Source organism: Hemitrygon akajei, chromosome 6 (assembly GCF_048418815.1).
Source record: "Hemitrygon akajei chromosome 6, sHemAka1.3, whole genome shotgun sequence".
In the NCBI taxonomy this organism is placed as follows: Eukaryota; Metazoa; Chordata; class Chondrichthyes; order Myliobatiformes; family Dasyatidae; genus Hemitrygon; species Hemitrygon akajei.
Window position 1 is genome coordinate 146,251,855 of NC_133129.1, and position 26,461 is coordinate 146,278,315.

Genomic DNA, 26,461 nt, shown 5'->3' on the forward strand with positions numbered 1-26,461 from the left:
AAGTGGGAAGAACCAAAGGAGAAATTGTTGAGAGTGAGGACCAATTCCACCAGACGGAGGAGAGTGGTGGTGGAGGGAACTGGTTGGATCTGTTGTCCAGAATGAAGCAGAGAGCTTTAAGGTCCTCCTGACGTGAGGTAGACTGTAAATTAATACAGTACTTCCACAACTATTATATTTCATTGAAATCTTGGTAACAAAAGAACAGATGCCTTCAAGATACCCTGCTGTTGTTGCAGTAATATCATCTGTTTTGTTTGGTCTTCTGTTGTGAATCGGAAGAAAGGGTCTGAAGCTTATCCGGAGATCTAGGGAGAAACAGAAGGCCGTGCTGTAAGAATGATGCAGGAATGGCAATAGGAGGGAAGAGGGCAGTCAGGTCATTACTGCTCAGATGTACTGTAGGCAGTGTGCTAGCACAGAGTGTCAGCTACTCTATAATTAAGGATAGAAAAAATGACTTGCAGCAGATTTTCAAGTAATTACTTCTCACACATTCTCTGAATTATAATAACTTAGATAAAATGGATTAGCTTTAATAATACAGCTGATATCAACATAGCACTGGAGAATATCTGACTTTTTAAACAAAGGTAGCAAACACAAATGACATTTCACGTTGATTGTAACATTGTGAAGTTAAGTTTATTCTTTGAATCTTTATTTTGGCTGTGGAGATAAATTACAAGGTGAATTGAGATTTATGAAAAGTGTCAAGTTTGTTGGTCTAAAGTTCTTCTGTTAACTCTTAGAAGTCATTTTCAGTTTACTCCATCATAATCAGTTTTAAATCACTTTCTCATAAATCCTACATCTGAAAGTTGAACCTTATCAGATCCATTAGCAAATCTTAATTTTAGAAACAAATAACATTCTTTTGTTTTTAAGAGTCAAATATCTTCTTCATGTTCCATCCTTCATCCTACAGGGTCATAGGGAGAATTGTAATATGCACAGCACAGAAAATGGACCTTAGGATACAATATCCATGTCAACCTTCATGCCCATCTACACTCATCACATTTTCCTAAGTGAGATCCACATCCCTGTCTACGTGTCTCATAATCATAGTGATTGTATCTCATGTTTCCAGTTCTTCTGGCAGTGAGTCCCAGATATCAGCAAATCACTGTGCAAAAAAAAATTATACTTTAAATCCCTTTTAACACTCCTTCCTCTGACATTAAACCTATATCCTCTTGTATTTGATGCTCCTCTTGTGGGATAAAGATTCTGACTATCCACTCTGTCAATCTTTCTTGTAATTTGTGCACTTTTATCAGGTCACCCCTCAGCCCCCATAACTCTGTGGAATACAAGCGAAGCCTATCCATTTTTTCTGCAAAACAAAAGTACTCCAGTCTAGACAACTTCATGGTTAATCTCCTCTGTCCCCTCTCCAGCGAACTAAATCCTTTCTAAACTGAAACAGCCTGAACTGCACACAATACTCCAAGTGCAATCTAACTAGTCTTTTTTTAATTGCAAAAACTCCCAACTTTTATATTCAATATCCTAATCTATGAAGACAAGCTTGTCAAACGTCATCTTATCATCATGTGTTGTCACTTTAAGGGAACAATGGAGTGAATCTCCAAGGTCCCTTTGTTTGTCAACATTTCTTTGGCCTGCCCCCTATTTGGCTTAACAAAAATGATACAATTAGCCATCTTGTATTGGATCCTATGTGCTGAAACATAACGTGTATTATTAAAGTCTGTATTGACAATGTTACCATCCTACCTTCAGTAGTGCCCCGATTATCTCCTGAAAATCTCAATCAAATTAGTGAGATAGGATTTCAGCCTCACAATTCCCATTTCTAGCTTTTGATCAAGAAAGACAGACCAAACTTTCCAGAGCCATGGGACCCACATCCATTTGAAATCAGATCAACCAGCCTTAGATTCACTTTTACCACTAGCATCATTACCTCAGAAGCTCACAATTATGTATCTGACCATCTTCTATTTCTCATCTCTGTGCTGCCTCAAAATTTCCCTATGCATCTGCATCATTTTGCTCATACATACTGATGACAATTAGCTTTAACTCACCATCACTTCTTTAGATTCCACCATTGTCTCTCAGCTATAATGTTATTCAACCAACACCCAAAAATGGATGAGCTTAAATCTTCTTCAAACACCATCAGAAAATCATAACCCATCATCCACAGACCACATCACATATTTCACTTCCTAGACACTGAGTGTATTCTTCTCAAACATCTGTTCACAAGCTTGCTAATACATTTGACTGGGTTATGATTTGAGCTTCATTATCTATGCTTTTGCCAAACTCTCAATTTTTACATCCAACTATATTGCCTGACTTCAATCCTGTCTTGGGTCATCCGTTGGTGATCTCATATCCATAGCTTTGCCATTTCTATTGTCATTGCAATACACTCTTGCTTGACCTTTCTTAGCCAACTTTTATAAGCTTGCGATCACTCAAAACTTTACAGTCTCATGTTAGCTTTCAGCGTTCCTCCCTTGTCCTTTTTTCTTGCTGAACCATACTTGCTTCTGAATACCCATATGTCAAATTTTGAAATGATTATCCTTCTCATGTTTTTTCTCTCATTCTGTATCTCTAATTTCAGCACTATCTAGTTCCAAGACACCTGCACACTATCATCTTGAGCATCTCTGAATTTAGTTGCTGCAGGTCAAACAGTTTTAAGGTTCCTCTCCTAAATGTCAGAACTCCCCCTCTAATCTCCTTGCCCCTCCATAACTCTCTCCTTTGACACTGAGTTTTTTGTCAACAAGTCTTGCAATGACTCAGCACCAAGCTTGTAAATAATGAAGCTCATGTGAAATGACTTGCACGGTTTTACTTCATCAATAGCGGAAAATTCAAATGGATGTTGTTGATTCATAATACTTTCCTCATTTCACAGCAACCAGAAATGTTGAAACGAATGGTGGTCTACAATTCGTCATTTCGTTCTAAAGGAAAACACGTAAATAATATGGACGTTATACTTTAATTTGTTACATTTTTTTCAGCATGTTTTCTTTTGATATAGATGCATACAGTAACATGTCTGAGTTCCTGATTTATTCCCATCTTTTTCTTTTGTTCCACTGATGGTGCCATTAATTTTTTTTCTGTGGACTAGCTTGAGCAAAGCCACATTTATGATCATGATGCAAAGTTTACAGTCATAATTGCTTTGTTACTTTATCTTTCATTCAGCATGTTGAAGTCAATTCACTTTGCGTAAAGGACAATTCATTCTTGCAGTTTAAAGTTTTTGTGCTCCCACAAATAAATACTTTTTAATGGTGTGTGGCAATTATAATGATAAAGTACGCCAAAAAAATCAAAATATTCCCCTGATAGTCTAAAGCCTTTTCAGAATGTATGTACATGAATCCAAATTCATCAGATTTCCTTATGTGTTGGTCTCCTATGAAGTCATGGAGGTTTGATGTAGATTATCAAGGTTGAAAACAGTAATAAAATTATTAACTAGTAATTGACTTTATTCTAGTTTGCTGATTTTTTTTTGTACTGATATTTTTTGAAGAAATTTTAAAGTAAGTCATATCATTCAGATTTTTTTTCTTTAACTCATTACATTAGATCTAAGTCAAGTTAGGTTCATACAGAAAAGATATCTGATGTCATGTTAGTGAAGGATCGGGGTATCTTATTGACTGTTTTATTTAAGTGCGCAGTCTGGTCATATGCTGGAAATGCTCAGCAAGTCAGGCCACCTGTGTGGGAAGAGAGTCAGAGTTGATATTTCAGGTCATATATTCCTAATCAGAACAGGGAAGATGAAAAAGAAGCTTGGCAAGATGCAGTCACAGTTTGTCGGGTGGGGTGCAGATGGGTGGCTCCGACAGGGTAAAACCAAGGTGGCCTTGCAGATTAGCTGTAAACAAGCATATCTAGTCAATGAGTTAATAGCAGTTCATAGACATAAAAACAGAGTCAAATGTAGGAGTTCCAAAATGAAGAGTAGGAAGGAATGCTGGGCTGTCAGGTCAGACATGTCCTTCGGAGAGGAAAAAAGGGAAAATACGAAGGGGTTTAGCTGATAATCCCAGATGGGTGACTTTACAGCCTGAGACATCAAGTTACCTGTCGTTGTAGAATTGGATACTGAGTCCTGATGCAACATGCCCAGACAAAAAATAAAAGTCTGTTCATCAAGCTTACATATAGTTTTGTTACAGTGAGGCAGTTACTGCATTTTTATCTGCATCTTACCTTTTTTACTGCTGGAATCTTCATAATCACTACATTGCCTAATTCACAACAACTCTATCCCTCCCCTTGACAAGCTTTTGGCCATTTCACTTTATGTCCTTCTTGTGTGTGTTTTTTTTACCTCCTTTGAAACTCTTATGATTTTTTTTGGATGGGTGTTTGTGAGTACTATGTAAATGAAAATTCAAAGTTGGCAGAAAAAATATCACAAATGATTTATGATTAATGCTCAGATAAAAGATGAAAATGCAAACCATAAGAATAAATAAGTCACATTACCAATGTATTTTCTTATATATTATAGGAAAGAAGTAAATATAGGTGTGGTGTGGTAAACATAATAGTGCCTTGCCTTTGATTGTCAGGTGGAATTATAGCTCACTGTCAGGTTGGCAAAAATACTGCCGGTTATGAATGAAATATTTTTAATCAAATGAGTTTCCTTTGTCCCTGTTTTTCATGTCAACATTTGCTTCTGATAAAAATCATGTAATAAAAACTGTTTGATTTTTTACACAGGAGAAGTCATTGTTTAATCATCTATCGGAAGTATCAAATTCAGTAACATTAACTGAGGCACTTTATTATGGAAAATATGCAATTTTCTTTAAACCTTTTACTTAAAGATATAAGTAAACCAATAGTTAAGCTTTTAAATATGAATTTATGCAGTGATATTCAAAGATATATAGTTACAAAGTTACTGTGATGGATGTCATGAACAGTGATGATGAACTGGCCATCCAGTCTTGCTAAGTTTGATTTTAATAGCAAGAGAATATATATTTATTCAAATTAAACAAAATGCTAGCAGTAAGTAATCATACTCGCTAGCGAACATTTGATGTGTTATGTAAAAAATACTGTATTTGACATGATATAACATTGTTGCAGGGCTTCCAAAAATATGTGGAGGACTTTGACCCTTATTCTATGGTAAGTATTGAATCTAATTACAAACTAAAGAGACAACAGGAAGCAAAACAAATTGACAAACTGACTTGCAGAAAGTAAAATTATAAAAAGTCTACAGCCTGTATTTCTAGCAGGAAATGGGTTTCAGGATTCCACCATTACTGCTGGGAGAATCTGGGCCTCCCTAGACTGAGCTGAACAAATAAATCATCAAGTCTTAGCCCACCCGTGAAGACTTTGTTTTATGGGTACAGGATTCTACAAGTTATCATGTCCAGCAGGGAACAGTTCATTTAAGAGGCTTCAAGTTTTTACCATTACTGATGGGAGAATCTGGGCTTCCTCCGATGCAACTGAACAAATAAATCATTAAATCTTAGTCCATCCTCAAAGACCTTTCCTTATGGGTACAGGATCCTACAAGCTTCCCACACGATCTCCCTCTTCTGCTGAACAATGACAGCCCATCGCCCAACAAGATGATTTTATTAGTAGTCACATTGATCCTTATCCACGATTCCTTCAAAGACAACTAAATCAAAGACATCAAATGCTCTTGCCTCTTCTTTGCAATTTAATCCTTCTTTCTATATTACTTAATGAATGATAGCTGGAACCAATTGTCTATTACTGATCCATCTGGCACTTTTGATGAGAATGCTACAGACATTTTAGCCCTGTTGTCAATTCACTAGTATGTGTTTGTGGAGAGAAATGCTTAGTGCTCATGGCTATCTGTCTGACATTACCCCAGTCATTCTTGATTGGATTAATTAGATGTAGCCTGTTTCTCTCTAACTTTGTGAATTTTAGAACAGTTACTTGTGTGTAGATTCACTGAGATAGTTTCCCATTTATGTGATCTACCTTGCAACCCCTTCTTAACAAATGAGCAGGACACCAGGATTGTAAGTAGGTTAAGTGCTACTGCTGGTCCTGAGTCATGGCTTCTGAAGGATGCTTAGTTTTGGAATGCTGTGCCTACCCCTCTTAAGAAGACCCATGCAATGGCCAATTCTGTCAATACTGTTGTGAACAAATGTGTCTCTGTTTGGGTGCCTACTTTAGCTAAGTTGCTAACTCTCCAAGAAAAAAATCAAGCTGTCATTATCTTAATAGAAAGCAATATAGAAAGACAAGACAGATAAAAAAATAGAGGTACAATTGTATTGGGCATCACACACAAAAAATGCTGGAGGAACTCAGCAGGCCAGGCAGCATCTATGGAAAAAAGTACAGTCAAAGTTTCGGGCCAAAATCCTTTGGCAGAGAAAAAAAGCTGAGGAATAGATTTAAAAGCTGGGAGGAGGGTAGGGAGAATCACCAGGTAGTATGTGAAACAAGGTGGTGGAAGGATGAAGTTAGGAGCTGGGAAGTTGATTGGTGAAAAAGACAGAAAGCCATGGAAGAAAGAAAAAAGGGTTAGGAGCACCAGAGGGAGGCGATGGGTGGGCAAGGAGATGAGGTGAGAGAGAGAAAAGGGGATTGGAAATGGTGGGGGTGGGATTGGGGGCATTACCGGAAGTTTGAGAAATTGATGTTCATGCCATCAATTGTATTGGTTGCATATTACACTAGGAGCCAAATATTTAACTGCATTGCATTAAATTTAAGGAAATATGAACCACCAGTTGTTGATTGGAGTCTGTGCATTTTACATCATGGTCCGTGACAAATCTAGATTCTGTTTGGTTTTGAAATGGCTATCAGATGAGAAAGAGACACACAATTAATGTTTAAAGCCGAGTCAACCCACTGCAGCAGATTTAATAATCTGACACTAAAGTCAGTCAAGGCCCTTGAGGAATATAAAAGAAGCAGGAAAGAATTTAAATAAGAAATTAGGAGAGCTAATGTCCTTGGCAGTAGGATGAAGGGCAGTTCCAAGGTACTTTATACATATATCAGGAGCAAGAGAATAGCTAAGGAAAGGATAAATCTATTCAAGGACAAAGGAGAGAATTAAGGCATGAGGCCAGAAGAAGTGGGTGAAGTCTTAGTAGAGCAGCAGTTAACATAATACTTTACTGTGCCAGCAATCAAAACATCAGTTCAGTTCCCTCTGCTGCTCGTAAGGAGTTTGTATATTCTCCCTGTGGCCGCGTGAGTTTTCCCCAGGTGCTCCGATTTTCTCCCACCTTCTAGAGATGTATGGGTTAAAGTAAGCAAGTCAAGGGCCACAAGCAGAGCGACTATTGCGGGCTGTCCCCAGAACGTCATCGGACTGTGTGGTCAGTGACGCAAATGACACATTTCACTGCACGCTTTGATGTACTTGTGACAAATAAAGCTAATCTCTAATTTCCAATATGAGCACTTTGCATTGATATTCATCCAGGTGAACATTGATAACTGTGAGTGTAAGCAGTAGTATTAAGGAGGAGCTGGGTGTTGTGTAAAACTTTAATGTGGGTAAGTCCCCAGGGCCTAATGGGATACTTAGGGAAAGGGCCTTGACTGAGATCTGTGTATACTTTTTTGCTATGGGTGAAGTCCCAGATGACAGGAGAATATATTATCTCATTCCTTTGTTTCAGAAGGGCAAAGGGTCAAAATCAGGAAGTATAGGCTGTAAACCTTATACTAGTTTTAAGGGAGTTATTGGTAAAGATACTTAATGACATTTAGAAAAGTATACACTCAATTTGGGATAGTCAGCTTGGCTTTGTACATATGAAATCATGTCTTAGAAATTTGATTGAGTTTTTTCAGGAAGTGATGAAGATAATTATTGAGATTGGAACAATAGATGTTTTCTTTATGGACTTTAGTAAAGCATTTAACAAGTTTATCACGATAGGCTGGTCTAGAAGATTAAGTCATATACGATCCACCATGAGTTGATTAATTGGATCTAAAAGTTGGCTTGGTCATTGAAGATAGTGGATCAGTGCTGAGATCTGCCTTTGTGTAATATACTGTATTTAATATAGGTAGTATGATTAGTAAGCTTACAAATGACAGCAAAATTGGTGCAGTTCTGGATAGTGAAGAAGATTGTCAAAGGATACAACAAGACAGTGATCAGCTGGAAATTTGGACTGCGAAATAACAGATGGAGTTAAATTTAGACAAGTCTTGAGGTGTTGCATTTTGGGGATCAAATGCAAAAGGACAAACTTGATTTATTTTCTCTGGTGAACAAGAGGCTAAGGGACAACCGGATATAAAATAATGAGAGCCATACATGGAGTAGATAGCCAGTTTGGAAATGTCAGATACTAGAGAGCATGTTTAATGTAAGAGGAGGGAAATTTAGAGAAGATTTGCAAGGCAAATTTTGTTTTGAAAAGAGAAAAAGAGGTCCTGGAGGTAGTGGAAGCAGATAGGATAGCAATATTCTATTCCCTCCTACTTACCAGGAGCATTGTAGACGAAGGGCCAAAATTTTTTTGAGGATCCTTATCACCCATCCAAAAAATCTCTTTGACCAACTATCATCAGGAAAGAGGTACAGAAGCATCAGGATTAGGACTGCTTGACTGGGTAACAGCTTCTTGCGTCAGGCTGTGAGACTAATGAATACCCTGTGGCCACCGAGGTCTCGTCACTAGGACAGCGAGCTGTTCAGTTTACTGTAATGTTTAGCCCTGCTGCACACTGTGTGCATTTTGATTTACATTTTATTAGCTTGTTTATGGTAATATTTTGTTTTATGTGGTGTGTGATATATGCTTTGTGGGTCTGGAAGAACATTGTTTTGTTTGGGTTCGTTTGTATACTATATGTGTAGTCAGATGACAATAAACTTGAACTTGACAAACACATGAATAGCTAGGAAATGTAGAGGGATACAGGCAAATTGAGTTAGATTAATTGGGCATCAAGGTTGGCAAAATATAGTAGGTCAAACAACACACATAAATCACTGGGGGAACTCAGCAGCCCAGATAGCATCTATGGAAAAGAGTACAGTCAACGTTTTGGGCCAAGACCCTGCTGCCCCCCTCACTGGACCCCCTACAGTTTGCGTACCATCCCAACCACTCAACAGATGACGCCATTGTCACCACCCTCCACCTGGACAAAAAAGACACATATGTTTGGATGCTGTTCATAGATTTTAGTTCAGCATTCAACACAATCATCCCTCAGAAACTGATTCGAAAGCTGAGCCTATTGGGCCTGAACACCTCCCTCCGCAACTGGATCCTAGACTTCCTGACTGGGAGATCTCGGTCAGTCCGGATCAGGAGCAGCATCTCCAACACCATCACACTGAGCACGGGGGCTCCCCAGGGTTGCGTGCTCAGTTCACTGCTGTTCACTCTGCTGCCCCATGACTGTGCTGCAACACACAGCTCGAACCATATCATCAAGTTCGCCGATGACACCACCGTGGTGGGTCTCATCAGCAAGAACGACGAGTCAGCTTACAGAGAGGAGGTGCAACGGCTAACAGACTAGTGCAGAGCCAACAACCTGTCTCTTAATGTGATGGTTGTTGATTTCAGGAGGGCACGGAGCGACCACTCCCCGCTAAACATCGACGGCTCCTCGGTAGAGATCGTAAAGAGCACCAAATTTGTTGGTGTTCACCTGGCGGAGAATCTCACCTGCTCCCTCAACACCAGCTCCATAGCAAAGAAAGCCCAGCAGCGTCTCTACTTTTTGCGAAGGCTGAGGGAAGTCCATCTCCCACCCCACATCCTCATCACATTCTACAGGGGTTGTATTGAGAGCGTCCTGAGCAGCTGCATCACTGCCTGGTTCGAAAATTGTACCATCTTGGATCGCAAGACCCTGCAGTGGATAGTGAGGTCAGCTGAGAAGATCATCGGGGTCTCTCTTCCCGCCATCACGGACAGTTACACTACACGCTGCATCCGCAAAGGAAACAGCATATGCACCCCTCATATAATCTCTTCTCCCTCCTGCCGTCTGGGAAAAGGCTCCGAAGCATTCGGACTCTTACGACCAGACTATATAATAGTTTCTTCCCCCAAGCTATCAGACTCCTCAATACCCAAAGCCTGGACTGACACCTTGCCCTACTATCCTGTTTATTATTTATTGTAATGCCGGTACTGTTTTTGTGCACTTTATGCAGTCCAGTGTAGGTCTGTAGTCTAGTATAGCTTTCTCTGTGTTTTTTTAATTACGTAGTTCAGTCTAGTTTTTGTACTGTGTCATGTAAACCACGGTCCTGAAAAATGTTGTCTCATTTTTACTATGCACTGTACCAGCAGTTATGGTCAAAATGACAATAAAAGTTGACTTGACTTGACTTGAGCAGGACTGGAGGGAAAAAAGATGAGGAGCCAGAGTTAGAAAGTGGTGGAAGGGAAGGAAGAAACACAAGGTGATAGGTGAAACTGGGAAGGGGCAGTGGTGACGTAAAGAGTTGGGAAGTTGATTGGTGAAAGAGATACAGGGCTAGAGAAGGGGGAATCTAATAGGAGAGAACAGAAGGCCATGGAAGAAAGCAAAGGGGGAGGAGCTCCAGAGGGAGAATTTAAGAAATAGGAGCAAGAGTAGGCCATCTGGCCTGTCAAGCCTGCTCCGCCATTCAATAAGATCATGGCTGATCTGGCCATGGAGTCATCTCCAACCATCTGCCTTTTCCCCATAACCCTTAATTCCCCTACTATGTAAAAATCTATCCAACCTTGTTTTAAATTTATTTACTGAGGTAGCCTCCACTACTTCATTAGACAGAAAATTCCAGAGTCACCACTCTTTGGGAAAAGCAGTTCCTCCTCATCTCCATCCTAAATTTACTTACCTGAGTCTTGAGGCTGCGTCCCTTAGTTCTAGTTTCACCTACCAGTGGAAACAACTTTCCTGTCTCTATCTTATCTATTTCTTTCATAATTTTATATATTTCTGTACAATCTGCTCTCATCCATCTGAATTCCTGAGAGGACAGGAGGGCAGGCAAGGGTATAAGGTGAGAGAAGGAAAAAGAGATGGGAAATAGTGAAGGAGTGTGGGGCAGGGGTTCATCACCAGAAGTTCAAGAAATCGATCTTCATGCCATCAGGTTGGATGCTACCCAGACGGAATATAAGGTGCTGCTTTTCCAGCCTGAATGTGGCTTCATTGCAACAGTAGAGGAGGCCGTGGATTGACATGTTGAAATGGGAATAGTAAGTGGAATTAAAATGGGTGGCCACTGGGAGATCCCACTTTTTCTACCGGACAGAGAATAGGTACCAAAGACCTGTTCCTGCACTGTACTTTTCTGTGATCTATGTTTAGTACATGAATCTTTGAGTTTGTATTTATTTCTGCATTACTATTAAGTCTATATATATTTTTTTTTAATTATAATATGTTTAATTATAATTAATATCATATAATGGTAGTTCTAGCTGGATAGTTTGTAGTTAAATTGCCATTGTTTTGCAGATAAACTGTGTTTATAATCATATTTCAGGAGCATTTGTGTGCAGATTTACTTACATTAACTTTCCCATTTCACACCTGACTTTCAAACTCGTCTAGGGTTTATGACAATATTGCACTTTCCATATTAAGTATACAGAAGCTAACTATATTTCTTAATTTGGTTGAAATCTATACATAGAATGTGTCCATACATTAATTACAGCTGAGCACAAATATTTTTAAAATATTTGTTTCTTCTGACCACTAATTCTTGATAACATCATAAAATAAGTCCATTATTTTTTGCTGGAAGAACTCAGTAGGCTAGGCAGCATCTCTGGAAATGAGTAAACAGTCAACAATTCGGCCTGATGCCCTTCATCAGGAACCAGTATTTTTAACTTTTCAGATCAAGAAATGTGTACTAGTTGATAAGTAGCTCCAGAAGAGAAAATGGTGTGTCGCCGATCACACTTAAACAATTTCTCCTTTTCCCTATTTAAGTAAATACTTCACAGGTGTGCAGATGAAGCCCCTGGAACACATGCACAGATTAATAGATTACTCACTGGCCTCTCTCTGTAGCAACAGTGATGTGTTGTCTTTGCCTGGAAAAGTGATTTGAGCTCCTTTTAGTACAGGGCATTAGAGAACAACTGATCCTGTGCTAGGTTTGCTGGTCACAGTGAGGACAGCAGGTGCAAAAACACATATGTACTCACCACTTCCTGATGAAGGAGAGAGAATTTCTGATAGATGAGGAAATAAAGCAGTGCTTTTGAATGCTATATTTGGATGCTTCAAAGGTAAATGTGTGGAAGTCAAATAAGGGCAGCCTGTTTGATGTGACAGGAGAAGTTATTTCGCCAGAATTATCCAACAGCATTCTTGGCCAGGAATAGATTTGCCTTTTATTAGCTTTAATGAATGGAAGACTGTAAATGTATTCCATGATATGAGAAAGGGCCATATTTTTGAAAAATAGCTCAAGTTATGCAAGAACAGATCAACACTCCAATTGCATTGTTAACATCCTGAGAAATCCGTTCCAATATTTCTTTAGCAATAATAACATTATATTTTGCAATATATATTGACTAACTTTAATTTAGAGTTGTTCATTTCACCTGTCACTACCTATAGGAGAATTGTTTGATAAACTGTAAACACACTTAAGGGTAACATTGTAATTGCCTAAAATTCCTTGGAATGCTATTTTATCTAAATCACTTTTAATCATACCATGTTTTAAAATTCTTATTATTGTGTCAAGAATTTCTTAAGATTACTGAATGTAAATCCAAAACTAACACTGGAGCTTAATGTTAATTTATTATCAAAGTATGCATACCATATACAATGGTGAAGCTCATCTTGCAGGCAGCCAGAAAACAAACATAATAGAATCCACGATAAACCCCACACAACAAAGAATGACAAACATCCAGTGTATGAAAAAGGAGAAATCATGCAAAAAATAGTTTTGAAGTAAACAAATAATAGAAAGTGAGTCCACAGCTGTAGTGTCAGTTCAGTGCTGAGGTGAGTGCAGCCAGTCCTGGAGCCTGAATTACTGGTGCTCCCAAATTGAGTACACTTATTTCAAGAATCAAGGATCAACTTTATTTGCCATATGCATGTCCATGCATTTGCTGTGGTGTGTTGGTCAGGGTGTGTCAGGCTTCAAAAAAACAGCAACATTCAATAATTATAAAGAATTATATTTTAAAAAGTTTAAGGTTATGGTCTGAATAGGGAATAAGATGTGCATAAATCCATAAATGCCAGCATGAACATACAGCATTATAAAGCCTTGTTAAAGTTTTTACAATGCAGTGTAGTGACAGAGGTAATAGATAGATAGGGTTGGGGACGTGATTCCAGAACTGAGCTTTTGCAAAAGGCAGGACAATGATGCTGTTCCTTACTTTGGTGCCAGAAGCTGCTTGCGGTGATGAGAGCTCTGTCCTGATAATAAGATGGCAACCCAAGAACTTCAATGGAGTGATAATGTTAAACATTGTCACATAAGCATATGGTTGTGATTTATCAATTAATGTCCTTGCAGGCATTGGCTAAGGAAATGAATGACTCTGAAACAGACACGAGGAGATCTACAGATGTTGGAAATTCGAACAACGCACACAAAATGCTGGTGGAACACAGCAGGCCAGGCAGCATTTATAGGGAGAAGCGCTGTCGACGTTTTGGGCCGAGACCCTTTGTCAAGGCTAACTGAAAGGAAAGATACTAAGAGATTCTCTTAGTATCAAATCTCTTAGTATCTTTCCTTTCAGTTACTCCTGACAAAGGGTCTCGGCCCGAAACGTCGACAGCTCTTCTCCCTATAGATGCTGCCTGGCCTGCTGTGTTCCGCCAGCATTTTGTGTGTGACTCTGAAACAAAACTGGTTTCTATATATTACAATATACATAACTGTTATTGCTGAAGAAATTAGCACATCAACGCCCTTCTTTATTGAACAGGACTTAATGAGAATGATACTGGCATCCAGCTCCAGGCACTGCTGTCCAGTAGGCACTTTGGATTCAGTCTGTAGAGCATGTATGTTTTTCACTTTGACCTCTTGAGCTTCTACAGGCTGCTTCAGTCTCCTCACATAAGTACAACGATGTGCAGTTAATTGGCCTCTGTACTGTGTATTGGTGTAGGCAAATAGCAAAAAAAAATAATGCAGCAATGAAGAGTATCGGAGAATTAATTTGAAAGGCTACAGGGAGATCGGGAAGATTAGACTGATTGTTCTACTGGGAGTTGGCAGAAAGCCAAATAGTCTCCTTTTGTGCCATAATAAAAAGGCAATGGATCACATTTAGAACGACTGTACCTATGACTTTGAAAGAAGGTGAAACCCAGGGAGCCTTGCCACCTGGTCCTGACTAAGTTCCCTGTGACTGGCCATCAACAATCAACCTCCTAGTTAAGAAAGAACATTGATAGTGTTGTACAATCGTGTATTTTTTAGGATGTCGAAGGTTGCAGCATCATGATGTGGCTTTGTTTATTGTTTAACAGATGGTATTGTTATTTATTGTTTACTGTTACACCATGAAGAAAAGGAAATATACAGTACTGTGCGAAATCAGTAAGCACATATAAGGTATATATAGCTCGTGTGCCAAAGACTTTTGCACAGAAGGTATTGTTAAAATAGGAAGCTGATTGGCAAGAAGAAATAAGAGTATTAGCTCAGTAGTGTAAGTGTTTTGGTAACTGAAAAGACATAATATACAGTACTGTGCAAAAGTTATCGGCACCCTAGTTCTCTCTATATATATATATACGCACACATACAAGACTTTTGCATAGCACTGTAGAAATGTGTTTCTAGGTTTGCTTATCACATCAATGTAGCTTCGGAAAGGGGACTAAATTTCCATTTCCGAATTCCAAATAACAAGCTATGACACAGCATTAAAGTCACACACTGCTGTTGCTGTCAGTTGAAAAATTGCAGTACATAATTTTCCTGCAAGAAAATAGAGTAACTGAAGAATTAATAATAGTGTTTCTTGCTTTATTTTATATTGGTGATCAGGATATCAAAATAACCGGAGTAATGTGGATCAGTCATAGAATGAATATCAAATTATCTGGGGTTGCCTGTTGATATGTGCAGAATTTTAAACATTAGCACATCATAGTTTGTTTCTGGTGATTTTTTGGAAAACAAGTCCTGACTTTATGTATTTAATTTTGACTTCTAAGATCATAATTAGTATGGCAATAGATGGCACACTACTAATCAAAAATATAATTATGTTCCAGTTCACATCTGACCAGATTGCAGGAAAAGATGTTCGCCTCTTAAGAATTAAAAAGGTAATAAAATAGATTGTAATATCAGGATTTATTGAACTCCCTAAACAGTGACAATGTCATTTTATTTCCTCTATTGCAATTATTTCTTTCTCCATATTGATCACATCTACACATTTCAACAAAATATCTTCAGGCAAGGTTCTTTGCATTGTCTTTTATTCCCAATTAATCTAGCACCAAGATCATTACAATATTTTGTCTGCATAGCATCTATAAATAAATTCCTTGAAATATCATCCAGGTAGCTAGCTGAGAGAAACTGCTTGACTCCAGGCAATAGCTTTACTTACTGAAGTTTCATGTTTACTCTACGTACCAATCCAGCATGGAAGATCTATTTGCGAGATTTTCTTTTATGAGTTAAGTTAGGTGTCAGTCTGTGATGCTCCAAGAAAACATAATACCTAATCAGCAAAATGTTACTAAAATTGGAGTATATGTAAATATAATTTATGTTTTTAAGATAATCAGTTATTTTCGATGAAATAAAGAGGTGTTAAATCTCATCATAATAATTTAAATGTCAAAATAGACTTTAGCAAAATGGAAACTTTGACAAGGTCTGCATGGAAGGCTGGTCTGGAAGGTCAGATTTCATGGGATCCAGGAAGAGCTGGCTGAGTAGTTACATAATTGTCTCGATGGTAGGAAGCAGGGACTGATGGCAGAAAGTTGTTTATTGGACTGGATATCTGTGACCAGTGGTATGAAACAGGGATTGGACAATATTCACAATCCTTGTGGTTAATTTTTAAAAAACTCTTAACAGATTAGTGAGACAGAATTTCCCACATACAAAGTGGGTGCTGACTATCCTAATCAGTCCTTGTCTATCCAAATGCTGGTTGATCCTGTCCTTCAGAATCTCTTCCAGTAATTCACACACCACCGTCCTTGTCTTTGCCACTCTTAAATTGTGGTGCAACATTCGATACTGGCCAGTCCTCTGGAATATCACCTGTGGCTGAAGATAGTACAAATATCTCTGCAAGGGCCACAAGAGTTTCTTCCCGAGCTTCCCACAAGGTCCAGAGATGCAGTTGGTTAGGCCGTGGAGATTTATCAACCTGAGTATGCTTTAAGGCAGCCAAAACCTCATCTCTGGTATTCTGTATGTGGTTCAAGACATCACAATTAATTTGCCTCAGTTGCTTAGCTTATCCACATTAGTAAAAACTAATGAGAAATAGTCTTTAAAAATGTCACCTAGCTACCATGGTTCTACACATAGTCGCTATACTGATCTTTAACGGGACCATTCTCTCCCTAGCCACCCTATGGTTGTATCTATGTACATCTCTCTTATATAGAAATAAATATATATATTTATTTCTATTCTATTCCAACAGGTATATCATGATATACCTGTAGGATAAAGATAGGATGGAGCAAGACAACGGTGAAATTTAAAAACAAGGACAGAATTGAATATCATGTTGTTATTTAAACAGGATCAATATAAACCAACTGTGGTGAGAGATAATAGTTTTCATGCTGTTGTCATTGCAAATTCTGACCTAATACTTAAAGTAGCTCTTAGATATTCAATGTAAAGTTTAGATGTTTAATGTAAAGTATCCCTTCATCTATTCCCAGAGCAGAATAATACTGCAAGTTACTTATGGTAGAATTAAACATTGGCCATTTAATCTTATAGCATGACAATTATTATAACGTATGCTTGCTCAAAGGCAAGTAATGTTTTTAAAATTTTATGTGGACAGACCTTTTGTGTTATTTGAACAAAATTTGTGGAAATTAAAGCCAGTAGAAGTCTTAATTCAATCTAAGAGTGGATAAGATTGTTGATTCTGTTTTACAGGAGGGATCATTGGATCTTGCAGTTGAGGGGGGCATCAACTCTCCACTTGGGAAGATCGTTGTATCTGCTGTCTATGAGGGAGGAGCTGCAGACAAACATGGTGAGATAATTTCTATTACTTGTGATGTTCTTTGGCTTGTTCACAAGATTTGGAAAACCATGAATTCCGATTTTGAGATCTATGCCTTCTGCATTGCCTCCAACACAACCTATGCTGTCACCTTCAGGGATCCTTGGACTTCCCCACCCACTGATGAAGTCCAAATTTAGCATGCAGCAAGACTTGCTTCAATTTTCATGTTGTTATATCACATAAGGAAACAGAACGAGAATTATTCTCTTTTAAATGAATATGGATCTTTGCTTACATTTTCCTCTTAAATATACTGCTTTTGAAACTATGCCTAGATATTCAATTAGAAATTATATCAATGCTGATTGCTCTGTAGTTGGCTGCTTATAATTTGTCACCAATTTTAAATGTGGGCATATTATCGGCTGCCTTCCAAATGACTGCTAATTCTGATCCCTCTCTCACTCCCAAGGTTCAGTCATTCCCTCATAATCATCTATGACTCAGTTTCCTCCTTTCTGTTGATTATTGTGCTACCTATGGAGTTTATTTCCATTTTATATCAGGAAAAATAACACATTTTAAGGATTTATTTCACGCTAGTGCTGCTTCTCACAATCATTATTAAATTTAAATAAAGTTGTACATTGGCAGAGCATTAACCTGAATATGCTAGATAATTGTGTCAATATTTATTTCTTCTAAGATAAGAACTTGTAATGTGAATCTGTGCCAATCACAAAATTACTTGGCGATGTGTTGAAATCAAATGAAAATTTAATGACTTCTGAGATTTAAATGTTTGCTTTCAGAACTGAAGGGGGAAAAAAAGAGAATTTCTGCTTTGAGGAGCTTGAAAGGTCGAAAAAGAGAAATTCTAACACAGCTGGTGAAGAACTGAGGTTTAATGGGAGCTAAATTAAACATCTGTTAGGAATAGGATGTGATTAACAGCACTCCCAACTACCAAAGATGAAGCACATCATTAGTAGTGACCTAGTTAATTAGCACATCAGCATACCTAACCAGCATGCAGAGTCTAATTATAAGTCTGCAGTGTTGTATGATTTCTCATTCACTTTTGCTGGCAAAACAGAAACTGTGTTACATCATGGTGCTCCTGCGGAAACTCAAACTTCATCTCATATGATCTCGGTTTGCTGCTGCACCATCAGAAATCAGGTATTCATGCCTCTAGATGTTTGTAGGCAGAGGGTCTTGCAGAGTGTCATAGCACTCTAGTAATTCATCCCCCCATCCAGATACTTGGCATCCATAGATGCAACCTTGGGCGAGTTTCAGTTGCTTTTGATCCCGCACCTACCAAAAACTGCCAGCGCTTTTGCTGTTGCTTGTCATGTAGCCAGCCCGACAGTTGGCAATCACACCAAGGTGGATTGGTCTAAGGATGGTGCGTTTGGATTCACAGACGATCATGACTTTCGTATAAGTTGCTACAGTCTGCTCCTCTCAGTTAGCATCTCCCACAAGCTACATTAACAATTGTCATACAACTGTGCATGAATAATAGGCCCAGTCAAAGGTATGTGGGAACATACGCACCAAGGAATTACGTTAAGAGTAATATGTGGGCATTTGAATGACATGAGCCTGATAGGATTTATAAATTTGGTCTTGAGTTGGTTTTTATTTTGAAATTGTGGCCAAATGGACTCTGTGACCAAATTCAAAGAGAAGTTTACATGAAAATTGTTAGTAAATAGAAGTTTAGGATTAATTGGTCATAGGCAGCCAAGACAAAAAGAAGTTTTCTGGATTAGATCCTCACTTTGCCTTGATCTACTTTTGTATTCTTGTTCATTCATTTGATGCTCCTTGTCTTCATATACGGTGCCTATAAAAAGTATTCACCCTCCCCCCAGAGGTTTCACATTTTATAGTTTTACAACATTGAGTTACAGTGGATTTAATTTGGCTTTTTTTGACACTGATCTACAGAAAAAGACTCTTGCGTGTCAACGTGAAAATTGATCTTTACAAAGTGATCTAATTTAATTACAAATATAAAACGTAAAATAATTGATTGCATATGTATTCACTCCCTTTTAATATGACACACCAAATCATCACTGGTGCAGCCAATTGGTTTTAAAAGTAACATAATTAATTAAATGGAGACCTGCTTTTGGAGACCTGAGTGCAGTCAAGGTGTTTCAATTGATTGTAGTAAAACTACACCTTTATCTGGAAGGTTCAACTGCTGGTGAGTCAGTATCCTGGCAAAAACTACACCATTATGACAGAAGAACACTCCAAGCAACTCTGCATAAAGGTTATTGCAAAACACAAGTCAGGAGATGGATACAAGAAAATTTCCAAGTCACTGAATATCCCTTGGAGTACAGTTAAGTCAATCATCAATAAATGGAAAGGATATGGCACAGCTGTAAATCTGCCTGGAGCAGGCCGTCCTCAAAAACTGAGTGATGATACAAGAAGGGGACTAGTGAAGGAGGCCACCAAGAGACCAATGACAACTCTGGAGGAGTTACGAGCTTCAGTGCCTGAGATGAGAGTGACTGTGCATACAACTGTTGTCCAGGTGCTTCACTAGTCACAGCTTTATGGGAGAATGGCAAAGAGAAAGCCACTGTTGAAAAAAAACTTACATGCCATCTTGGCTAGAGTTTGCCAGAAGATATGTGAAAGACTCTGAAGTCAGCTGGAAAAGGTTCTGTGGTCTGATGAAACCAAAATTGAGCTTTTTGGCCATTGGTCTAAATGCTATGTTTGGCGTAAACCAAACACTGCACATCATCAAAAACACACCATCCCTACCATGAAGCACGGTGGTGGCTGCATCATGCTGTGCGGATGACTCACTGCTGTTACGTATTCGGGCAACAATAATATAGATGAGTTAGGCAAGGGGTTTTATAACGAATAACACGTTTATTAAACACTGATAACAAACCCCCTTCAAATGTAAACAAACCCAAACAATGATCCGAGCTCAGCTGCTGACAGCTGGTCAGACAGTTCTTAATAGCTTTGCAGTCTCAAACAGGCTTTAAAGTAGTATTGAAAAAACCAGTTCTCCAAAGCGATATGCCGAATGAAAGCAGTATTTTAAAACGATATGCCGACAGTTCAAAAGCTCACGGTACTTTTAAAAGGAGAGACTTTTTTAAAGCGATTTAAATTCTCTTCCACGTCGATGTCCTTCGATTCCCAGCGTCGAACTCCCACGTCGAATTTTATTAAATATAACAACTTAAAGTGACTGACCTCTCTTCCACACTATTCTCAAACCCTTTCTGGTCATCCCAGGGGTCAACAGCGAGAATAGTCAACGAAATCCTTCCGAATGAGGATCAAACAAGGTCGAAGTCAATCCATCGAAAATCGATTTTTCTTGATCTCCAAACTTCACTCTCCATTAGCAAAGAAACCGTTGGCTCTGACCTTTTAAACTTTAGGCATTAACAAAACTTCATTTTTAACTAAACTGCGTCATCCTTTTAAATCACGCAGTGACATGAAGTCATCTTGGCAAATCCAGCCACGAACTGCCCCACCTGACAGGGTGGGTCTTCCTTTTATACCCTGTAGAAAAAACCTGTCACATGACCTCTACTGGCGGGAAAATGACATCACTCCACCATTACCTCATGTCCAGTATAACTTCAACCCCAGTCACGTGACAAGGGTACCACTGTCACGTGTCACGGGTACGTAACACCTCCCTCCAAAAAAAAACATTTTTGGTCTATCAAGAACAAAAATTTTTAACAATTACTTACAAAAAAAAAACAAATGTATAAATCATATAACATACACAATATACAATACAGTAGGAGTGTTACAATAAAAAAAAACCACTCCAAAAAAAACCATTGTACATTCAACATCGAGATAGACAATCAGCAACCACATTATCTTTACCTTTAATATGAGTTATCACAATATTGTACTCTTGTAACATCAAACTCCAATTTAATAATCTTCTGTTTTTGTTTTTCATCTTACTCAGAAAAACTAACGGATTATGATCAGTGTAAACAATAAGTGGTTTTTGAGTTGTACCAACATATACCTCAAAATATTCCAAAGCTAAAACAAGAGATAACAATTCTTTTTCTATTGTTGAATAGTTTCTTTGATGCTTATTAAATTTCTTAGAAAAGTATGCTACTGGATGATCAACCTCATCACCCTCATTCTTTTGCATCAATACTGCTCCCGCAGCTTCATCACTAGCATCCACAGCTAATGAAAAAGGTTTTTCAAAGTCAGGTGCCTTAAGCACAGGTTGTTCACATATCATTGTTTTCAATTTTTCAAATGCTTCCTGACAAAACACTGTCCACACAAACTTTACATTCTTCTGCAGAAGATTAGTTAATGGAAGGGCAACATTAGCAAAATTCTTACAAAATTTTCGATAATATCCTACCATTCCCAAAAACCTTCTGAGAGTTTTTTTCCCCGTTGGAGTGGGAATTTCCAAAATTGCCTGAACTTTTGCCTGAACAGGAGCTACCTTACCTTGACCCACAACATAACCAAGGTAAGCCACAGTAGCATGTCCAAATTCACTCTTGGCTAAATTAATAGTCAAGTTAGCTTTTGAAAGCTTTTCAAACAATTTCTCCACCGCAATTATGTGTGCTTCCCAAGTATCATTTCCTGTCACTAAATCATCAATATAAGCATCAGTATCTTTCAATCCCTGAATCACAGAATTAATCATCCTCTGAAAAGTACCTGGCGCATTCTTCATCCCAAATGGAAGAACATTATACTCATATAACCCAGATGGAGTTACAAATGCAGAAATCTCTCTACCTCTGTCCGTTAGTGGAACACACCAATACCCTTTCAATAAATCAATCTTTGTAAGGAACTTTGCTTTTCCAACTTTATCTACACAATCATCTACTCTAGGAATTGGATATGCATCTGTTTTCGTTACAGCATTCACCTTCCTATAGTCCGTACAAAACCTAATACTACCATCAGGTTTTGGCACCATAACACATGGCGAACTCCAATTCGAGTTAGAATGTCTAATAATATCATTCTCTAACATGTATTCAATTTCTTTCTCAGCAAGTTCACATTTTTCCATGTTCATCCTATATGGATGTTGTTTAATAGGTTTGGCATCTCCAACATCTACATCATGTGAAGCTATAGTAGTCCTTCTCGGAACATCTGGAAACAAATCCTTATACTTAAAAATCAATTCCTTCATCTGTTGTTTCTGCTCTAGCTGTAAATGTGCTAATTTCTCATCCATATTTTCCAAAATAGTCGAATTAGGTAACCTAACAGAAACAATGTTAGATTTAGAATGAAAGTCAGATGAATCATCTATCATGTTCCCAGTTAAATCAAACTCATTCTCACTAACCACAACAGTCACAGTATCAGATTGTTTCTCAAAATATGGTTTAATCATATTTATGTGGCAAAGTTGTGTTGACCTTCTACGATCTGGAGTTTTTATTACATAATCCACATCATTAACTCTAGACACAATTTCATAAGGTCCATGAAATCTAGCTTGTAAAGGATTTGTCTGCACTGGGAAAAGAACCAACACCTTATCTCCAGGCTTAAACATCCTCATCCTAGCTTCCTTATCATACCAAGTTTTCATTTTCTCCTGAGCCAACTTCAAATTTTCCTTGGCTAAGCTACAAGCTCTATGTAACCTGTCCTTAAATTTCAAAACATAGTCCAACAAATTAGTATGCACTTCCTTACTAATCCACTGTTCCTTCAATAAAGCTAAAGGTCCTCTAACTCTATGTCCAAACACAAGTTCAAATGGACTAAACCCTAAAGATTCTTGTACCGATTCCCTTACTGCAAATAAAACTAAGTTTATACTCTCATCCCAGTCACTTTCATTCTCCACACAATATGTCCTAATCATATTCTTGAGAGTAGAATGAAACCTCTCCAAAGCACCTTGCGATTCTGGATGGTATGCAGACGAAGTAATTTGCTTAGCTCCCAATTTATAAACTATCTGTTGAAACAATCCAGACATAAAATTACTACCTTGATCAGTTTGTATTTCCTTAGGCAATCCAAAATAAGTAAAGAATTTTATAAGAGCCTTCGTCACAGTTTTAGCTTTTATATTCCTAAGTGGTACTGCCTCTGGAAACCTAGACGAAGTACACATGATAGTCAACAAATACTGATAACCAGTTTTTGTCTTTGGTAATGGACCAACACAATCTACAATAACTTTAGAAAATGGTTCACCAAATGCTGGAATAGGTTGTAATGGAGCTACTGGTGTAACCTGATTTGGTTTACCCACAATCTGACAAGTATGGCACGTCTTACAAAACATCGCCACATCTTTTCTTAAACCAGGCCAGTAAAAATGTTTTAAAATCTTGTCCACAGTTTTCCTTATCCCTTGATGTCCACCTAAAGGCACACTATGAGCTAAAGTCAAAATCTCATTCCGATAAACTTTAGGAACAACCACCTGGTAAACAACATTCCATTCCTCACTTGCAGGAATTGTAGGCGACCTCCACTTTCTCATCAACACTCCTTTTTCCAAGTAATATCCTACTGACACCTTCTCAATTTCACTACCTAGTAAAGCTTGTTCCCTTAATTTTACAATCTCAGGATCTCTATTCTGCTCTGCTATCATCTCCTTCCGAGACAAAGATAAATCTTCATAGTCAGACTTACTCCCAGAATCTTGTTCAAACAACGAAGGTAAGAAAGTTTCTGACACATCCTCAAAACTCGAATCCTGAGTTGAACAGTCATGAGTAACAACCTCATTCTGCACATCAATTTTTTTAGCCATAGCTCTAGTCACAACACAAGAAAAATCTGTGTTAGAATTCACCTCAGGTACCTCTGATTCCATTGTCAAATGCACTTCAGGAAAAACTTGTCCACCTGCCAAGTCATTACCTAACAATAAAGAAATACCCTTCACAGGTAAGCTATGCTGTAATCCTACCTTAACAAATCCTGTAACTAACCCTGACTTTAAATTTACTTCATGTAAACGTACAGGCATAAAATCACTTCCAACACCTCTTATGTAATTTACCTCACCAGTATCACTCTCTTCATTAAACTTCAACACACTATCTAACATCAGTGATTGAGAAGCTCCAGTATCCCTAAGAATTTTTATTGGCACCAGAGTAGATCCTTCTTTCAAGGATACAAACCCTTCAGTTATAAAATGATCATATCCCTTTCTAACTTTGTCAGACTCTAACAAATCCTCATTTGTGTTTACCAAACCCTGTAACTTTACAGGTGCTTCAGTATGTTGCACACAAGCATCCGGAACTGCTTCCTTCTCTCTCTTTTTCAATTTGAAACAGTTAGCTATTACATGGCCAGGCTTCTTACAATAGTTACAAATAAGACCAAACTGTCTTTCCTTCACAGGTTTTCCTTCCTCCTTACCTCTCTCATTAACCTCTAATTTAATTTCTGATTTACCTTGAGTCTCCATATTATTTCTCCTCTTAAAAATTCTACCCTGAGGAAATTTATTCTTATGGATTAAAACATACTCATCAGCTAATCTAGCACAGTCCTGCAATTTATCAGTATCCCTCTCATTTAAGTAGGTCCTTACTTCAACAGGAATGCTTCTTTTAAATTCCTCCATCAAAATCAGCTCTCTCAATGTATCATAGTCCTCATTTACATTTTTAGAAGAAACCCATCTCTCAAAACACATAGCTTTATCATAGGCAAATTCCACATAAGTCTTTTCCACAGACTTTTTCAAACTCCTGAATCTTTCCCTGTACGCTTCTGGGACCAACTCATATGATTTGAGAATATTTTCTTTCACAATATCATAATCTAATGCTTGCGCAGCAGTTAAAGCTGTGTAAACGTGTCGTGCCTTTCCTTTGATTACACTCTGTAATAACACTGACCATTTATCTTTCGGCCACTCTGACATCCGAGCAATAGTTTCAAAATGTTGAAAATATCTCTCCACTTCTGTTTCACTAAATGGAGGGACCAATTTAATTTCCTGGCTAGCAACAAACGGTTTTCTAGTATCAGAAGACTGATTCTCAGACCTTAAATTCACCATTGCATATTCATATTCTCTTTTCTTCTGCTCAGATTCCAATTTACACCTCTCTAACTCTGCTTTACTTTGTTCCAACCTCATTTGTTCAATTTGCAACTGCATCTCCAGATTACTTATTGGAAACGATTCTAAAATCGATTCTTCAAAATGACCCGAAGCCACATAGTGAGACGCGATCTTTCTCTGTATTACAGCTTTTGAAGTAGTTGGCAAAATCCCTTTCAGATGCAACCGATTAGCAAGTTCAGAGACTTCAGTTTTTTTCGCCTTCGCTAACAAATCCGCGTCTGGCGAATCCAGAAACTCATCAATATTCATCGTTGCCGAATACCACTCACAAGCCAAACAAACAAAAAAAAATCGAGCAATCCCCGTTACCAAAACACCGACTCAAAATTCAAAAAAACTTTGTAAACTCAAATAATTCAATCCCGGACGAGCCCCCATAATTATGTTACGTATTCGGGCAACAATAATATAGATGAGTTAGGCAAGGGGTTTTATAACGAATAACACGTTTATTAAACACTGATAACAAACCCCCTTCAAATGTAAACAAACCCAAACAATGATCCGAGCTCAGCTGCTGACAGCTGGTCAGACAGTTCTTAATAGCTTTGCAGTCTCAAACAGTCTTTAAAGTAGTATTGAAAAAACCAGTTCTCCAAAGCGATATGCCGAATGAAAGCAGTATTTTAAAACGATATGCCGACAGTTCAAAAGCTCACGGTACTTTTAAAAGGAGAGACTTTTTTAAAGCGATTTAAATTCTCTTCCACGTCGATGTCCTTCGATTCCCAGCGTCGAACTCCCACGTCGAATTTTATTAAATATAACAACTTAAAGTGACTGACCTCTCTTCCACACTATTCTCAAACCCTTTCTGGTCATCCCAGGGGTCAACAGCGAGAATAGTCAACGAAATCCTTCCGAATGAGGATCAAACAAGGTCGAAGTCAATCCATCGAAAATCGATTTTTCTTGATCTCCAAACTTCACTCTCCATTAGCAAAGAAACCGTTGGCTCTGACCTTTTAAACTTTAGGCATTAACAAAACTTCATTTTTAACTAAACTGCGTCATCCTTTTAAATCACGCAGTGACATGAAGTCATCTTGGCAAATCCAGCCACGAACTGCCCCACCTGACAGGGTGGGTCTTCCTTTTA

The 26,461-nt window shown here is 38.1% G+C and overlaps 1 protein-coding gene across 2 annotated transcripts in view; it reads left to right on the forward strand.

The window, feature by feature from the left end:
- ush1c (Usher syndrome 1C) overlaps window positions 1-26,461 on the forward strand; it is a 191,396-nt gene that overhangs the window by 142,724 nt on the left and 22,211 nt on the right. Inside the window, exons 16-19 of one of the 2 annotated variants that reach the window (XM_073049471.1) lie at window positions 2,909-2,971; window positions 5,125-5,166; window positions 15,265-15,318; window positions 17,141-17,240. In XM_073049471.1, coding sequence (XP_072905572.1) covers window positions 2,909-2,971; window positions 5,125-5,166; window positions 15,265-15,318; window positions 17,141-17,240 — 259 coding nt within the window. The remainder of the gene's footprint in view (window positions 1-2,908; window positions 2,972-5,124; window positions 5,167-15,264; window positions 15,319-17,140; window positions 17,241-26,461) is intronic. The other variant, XM_073049472.1, reaches the window with a different exon arrangement.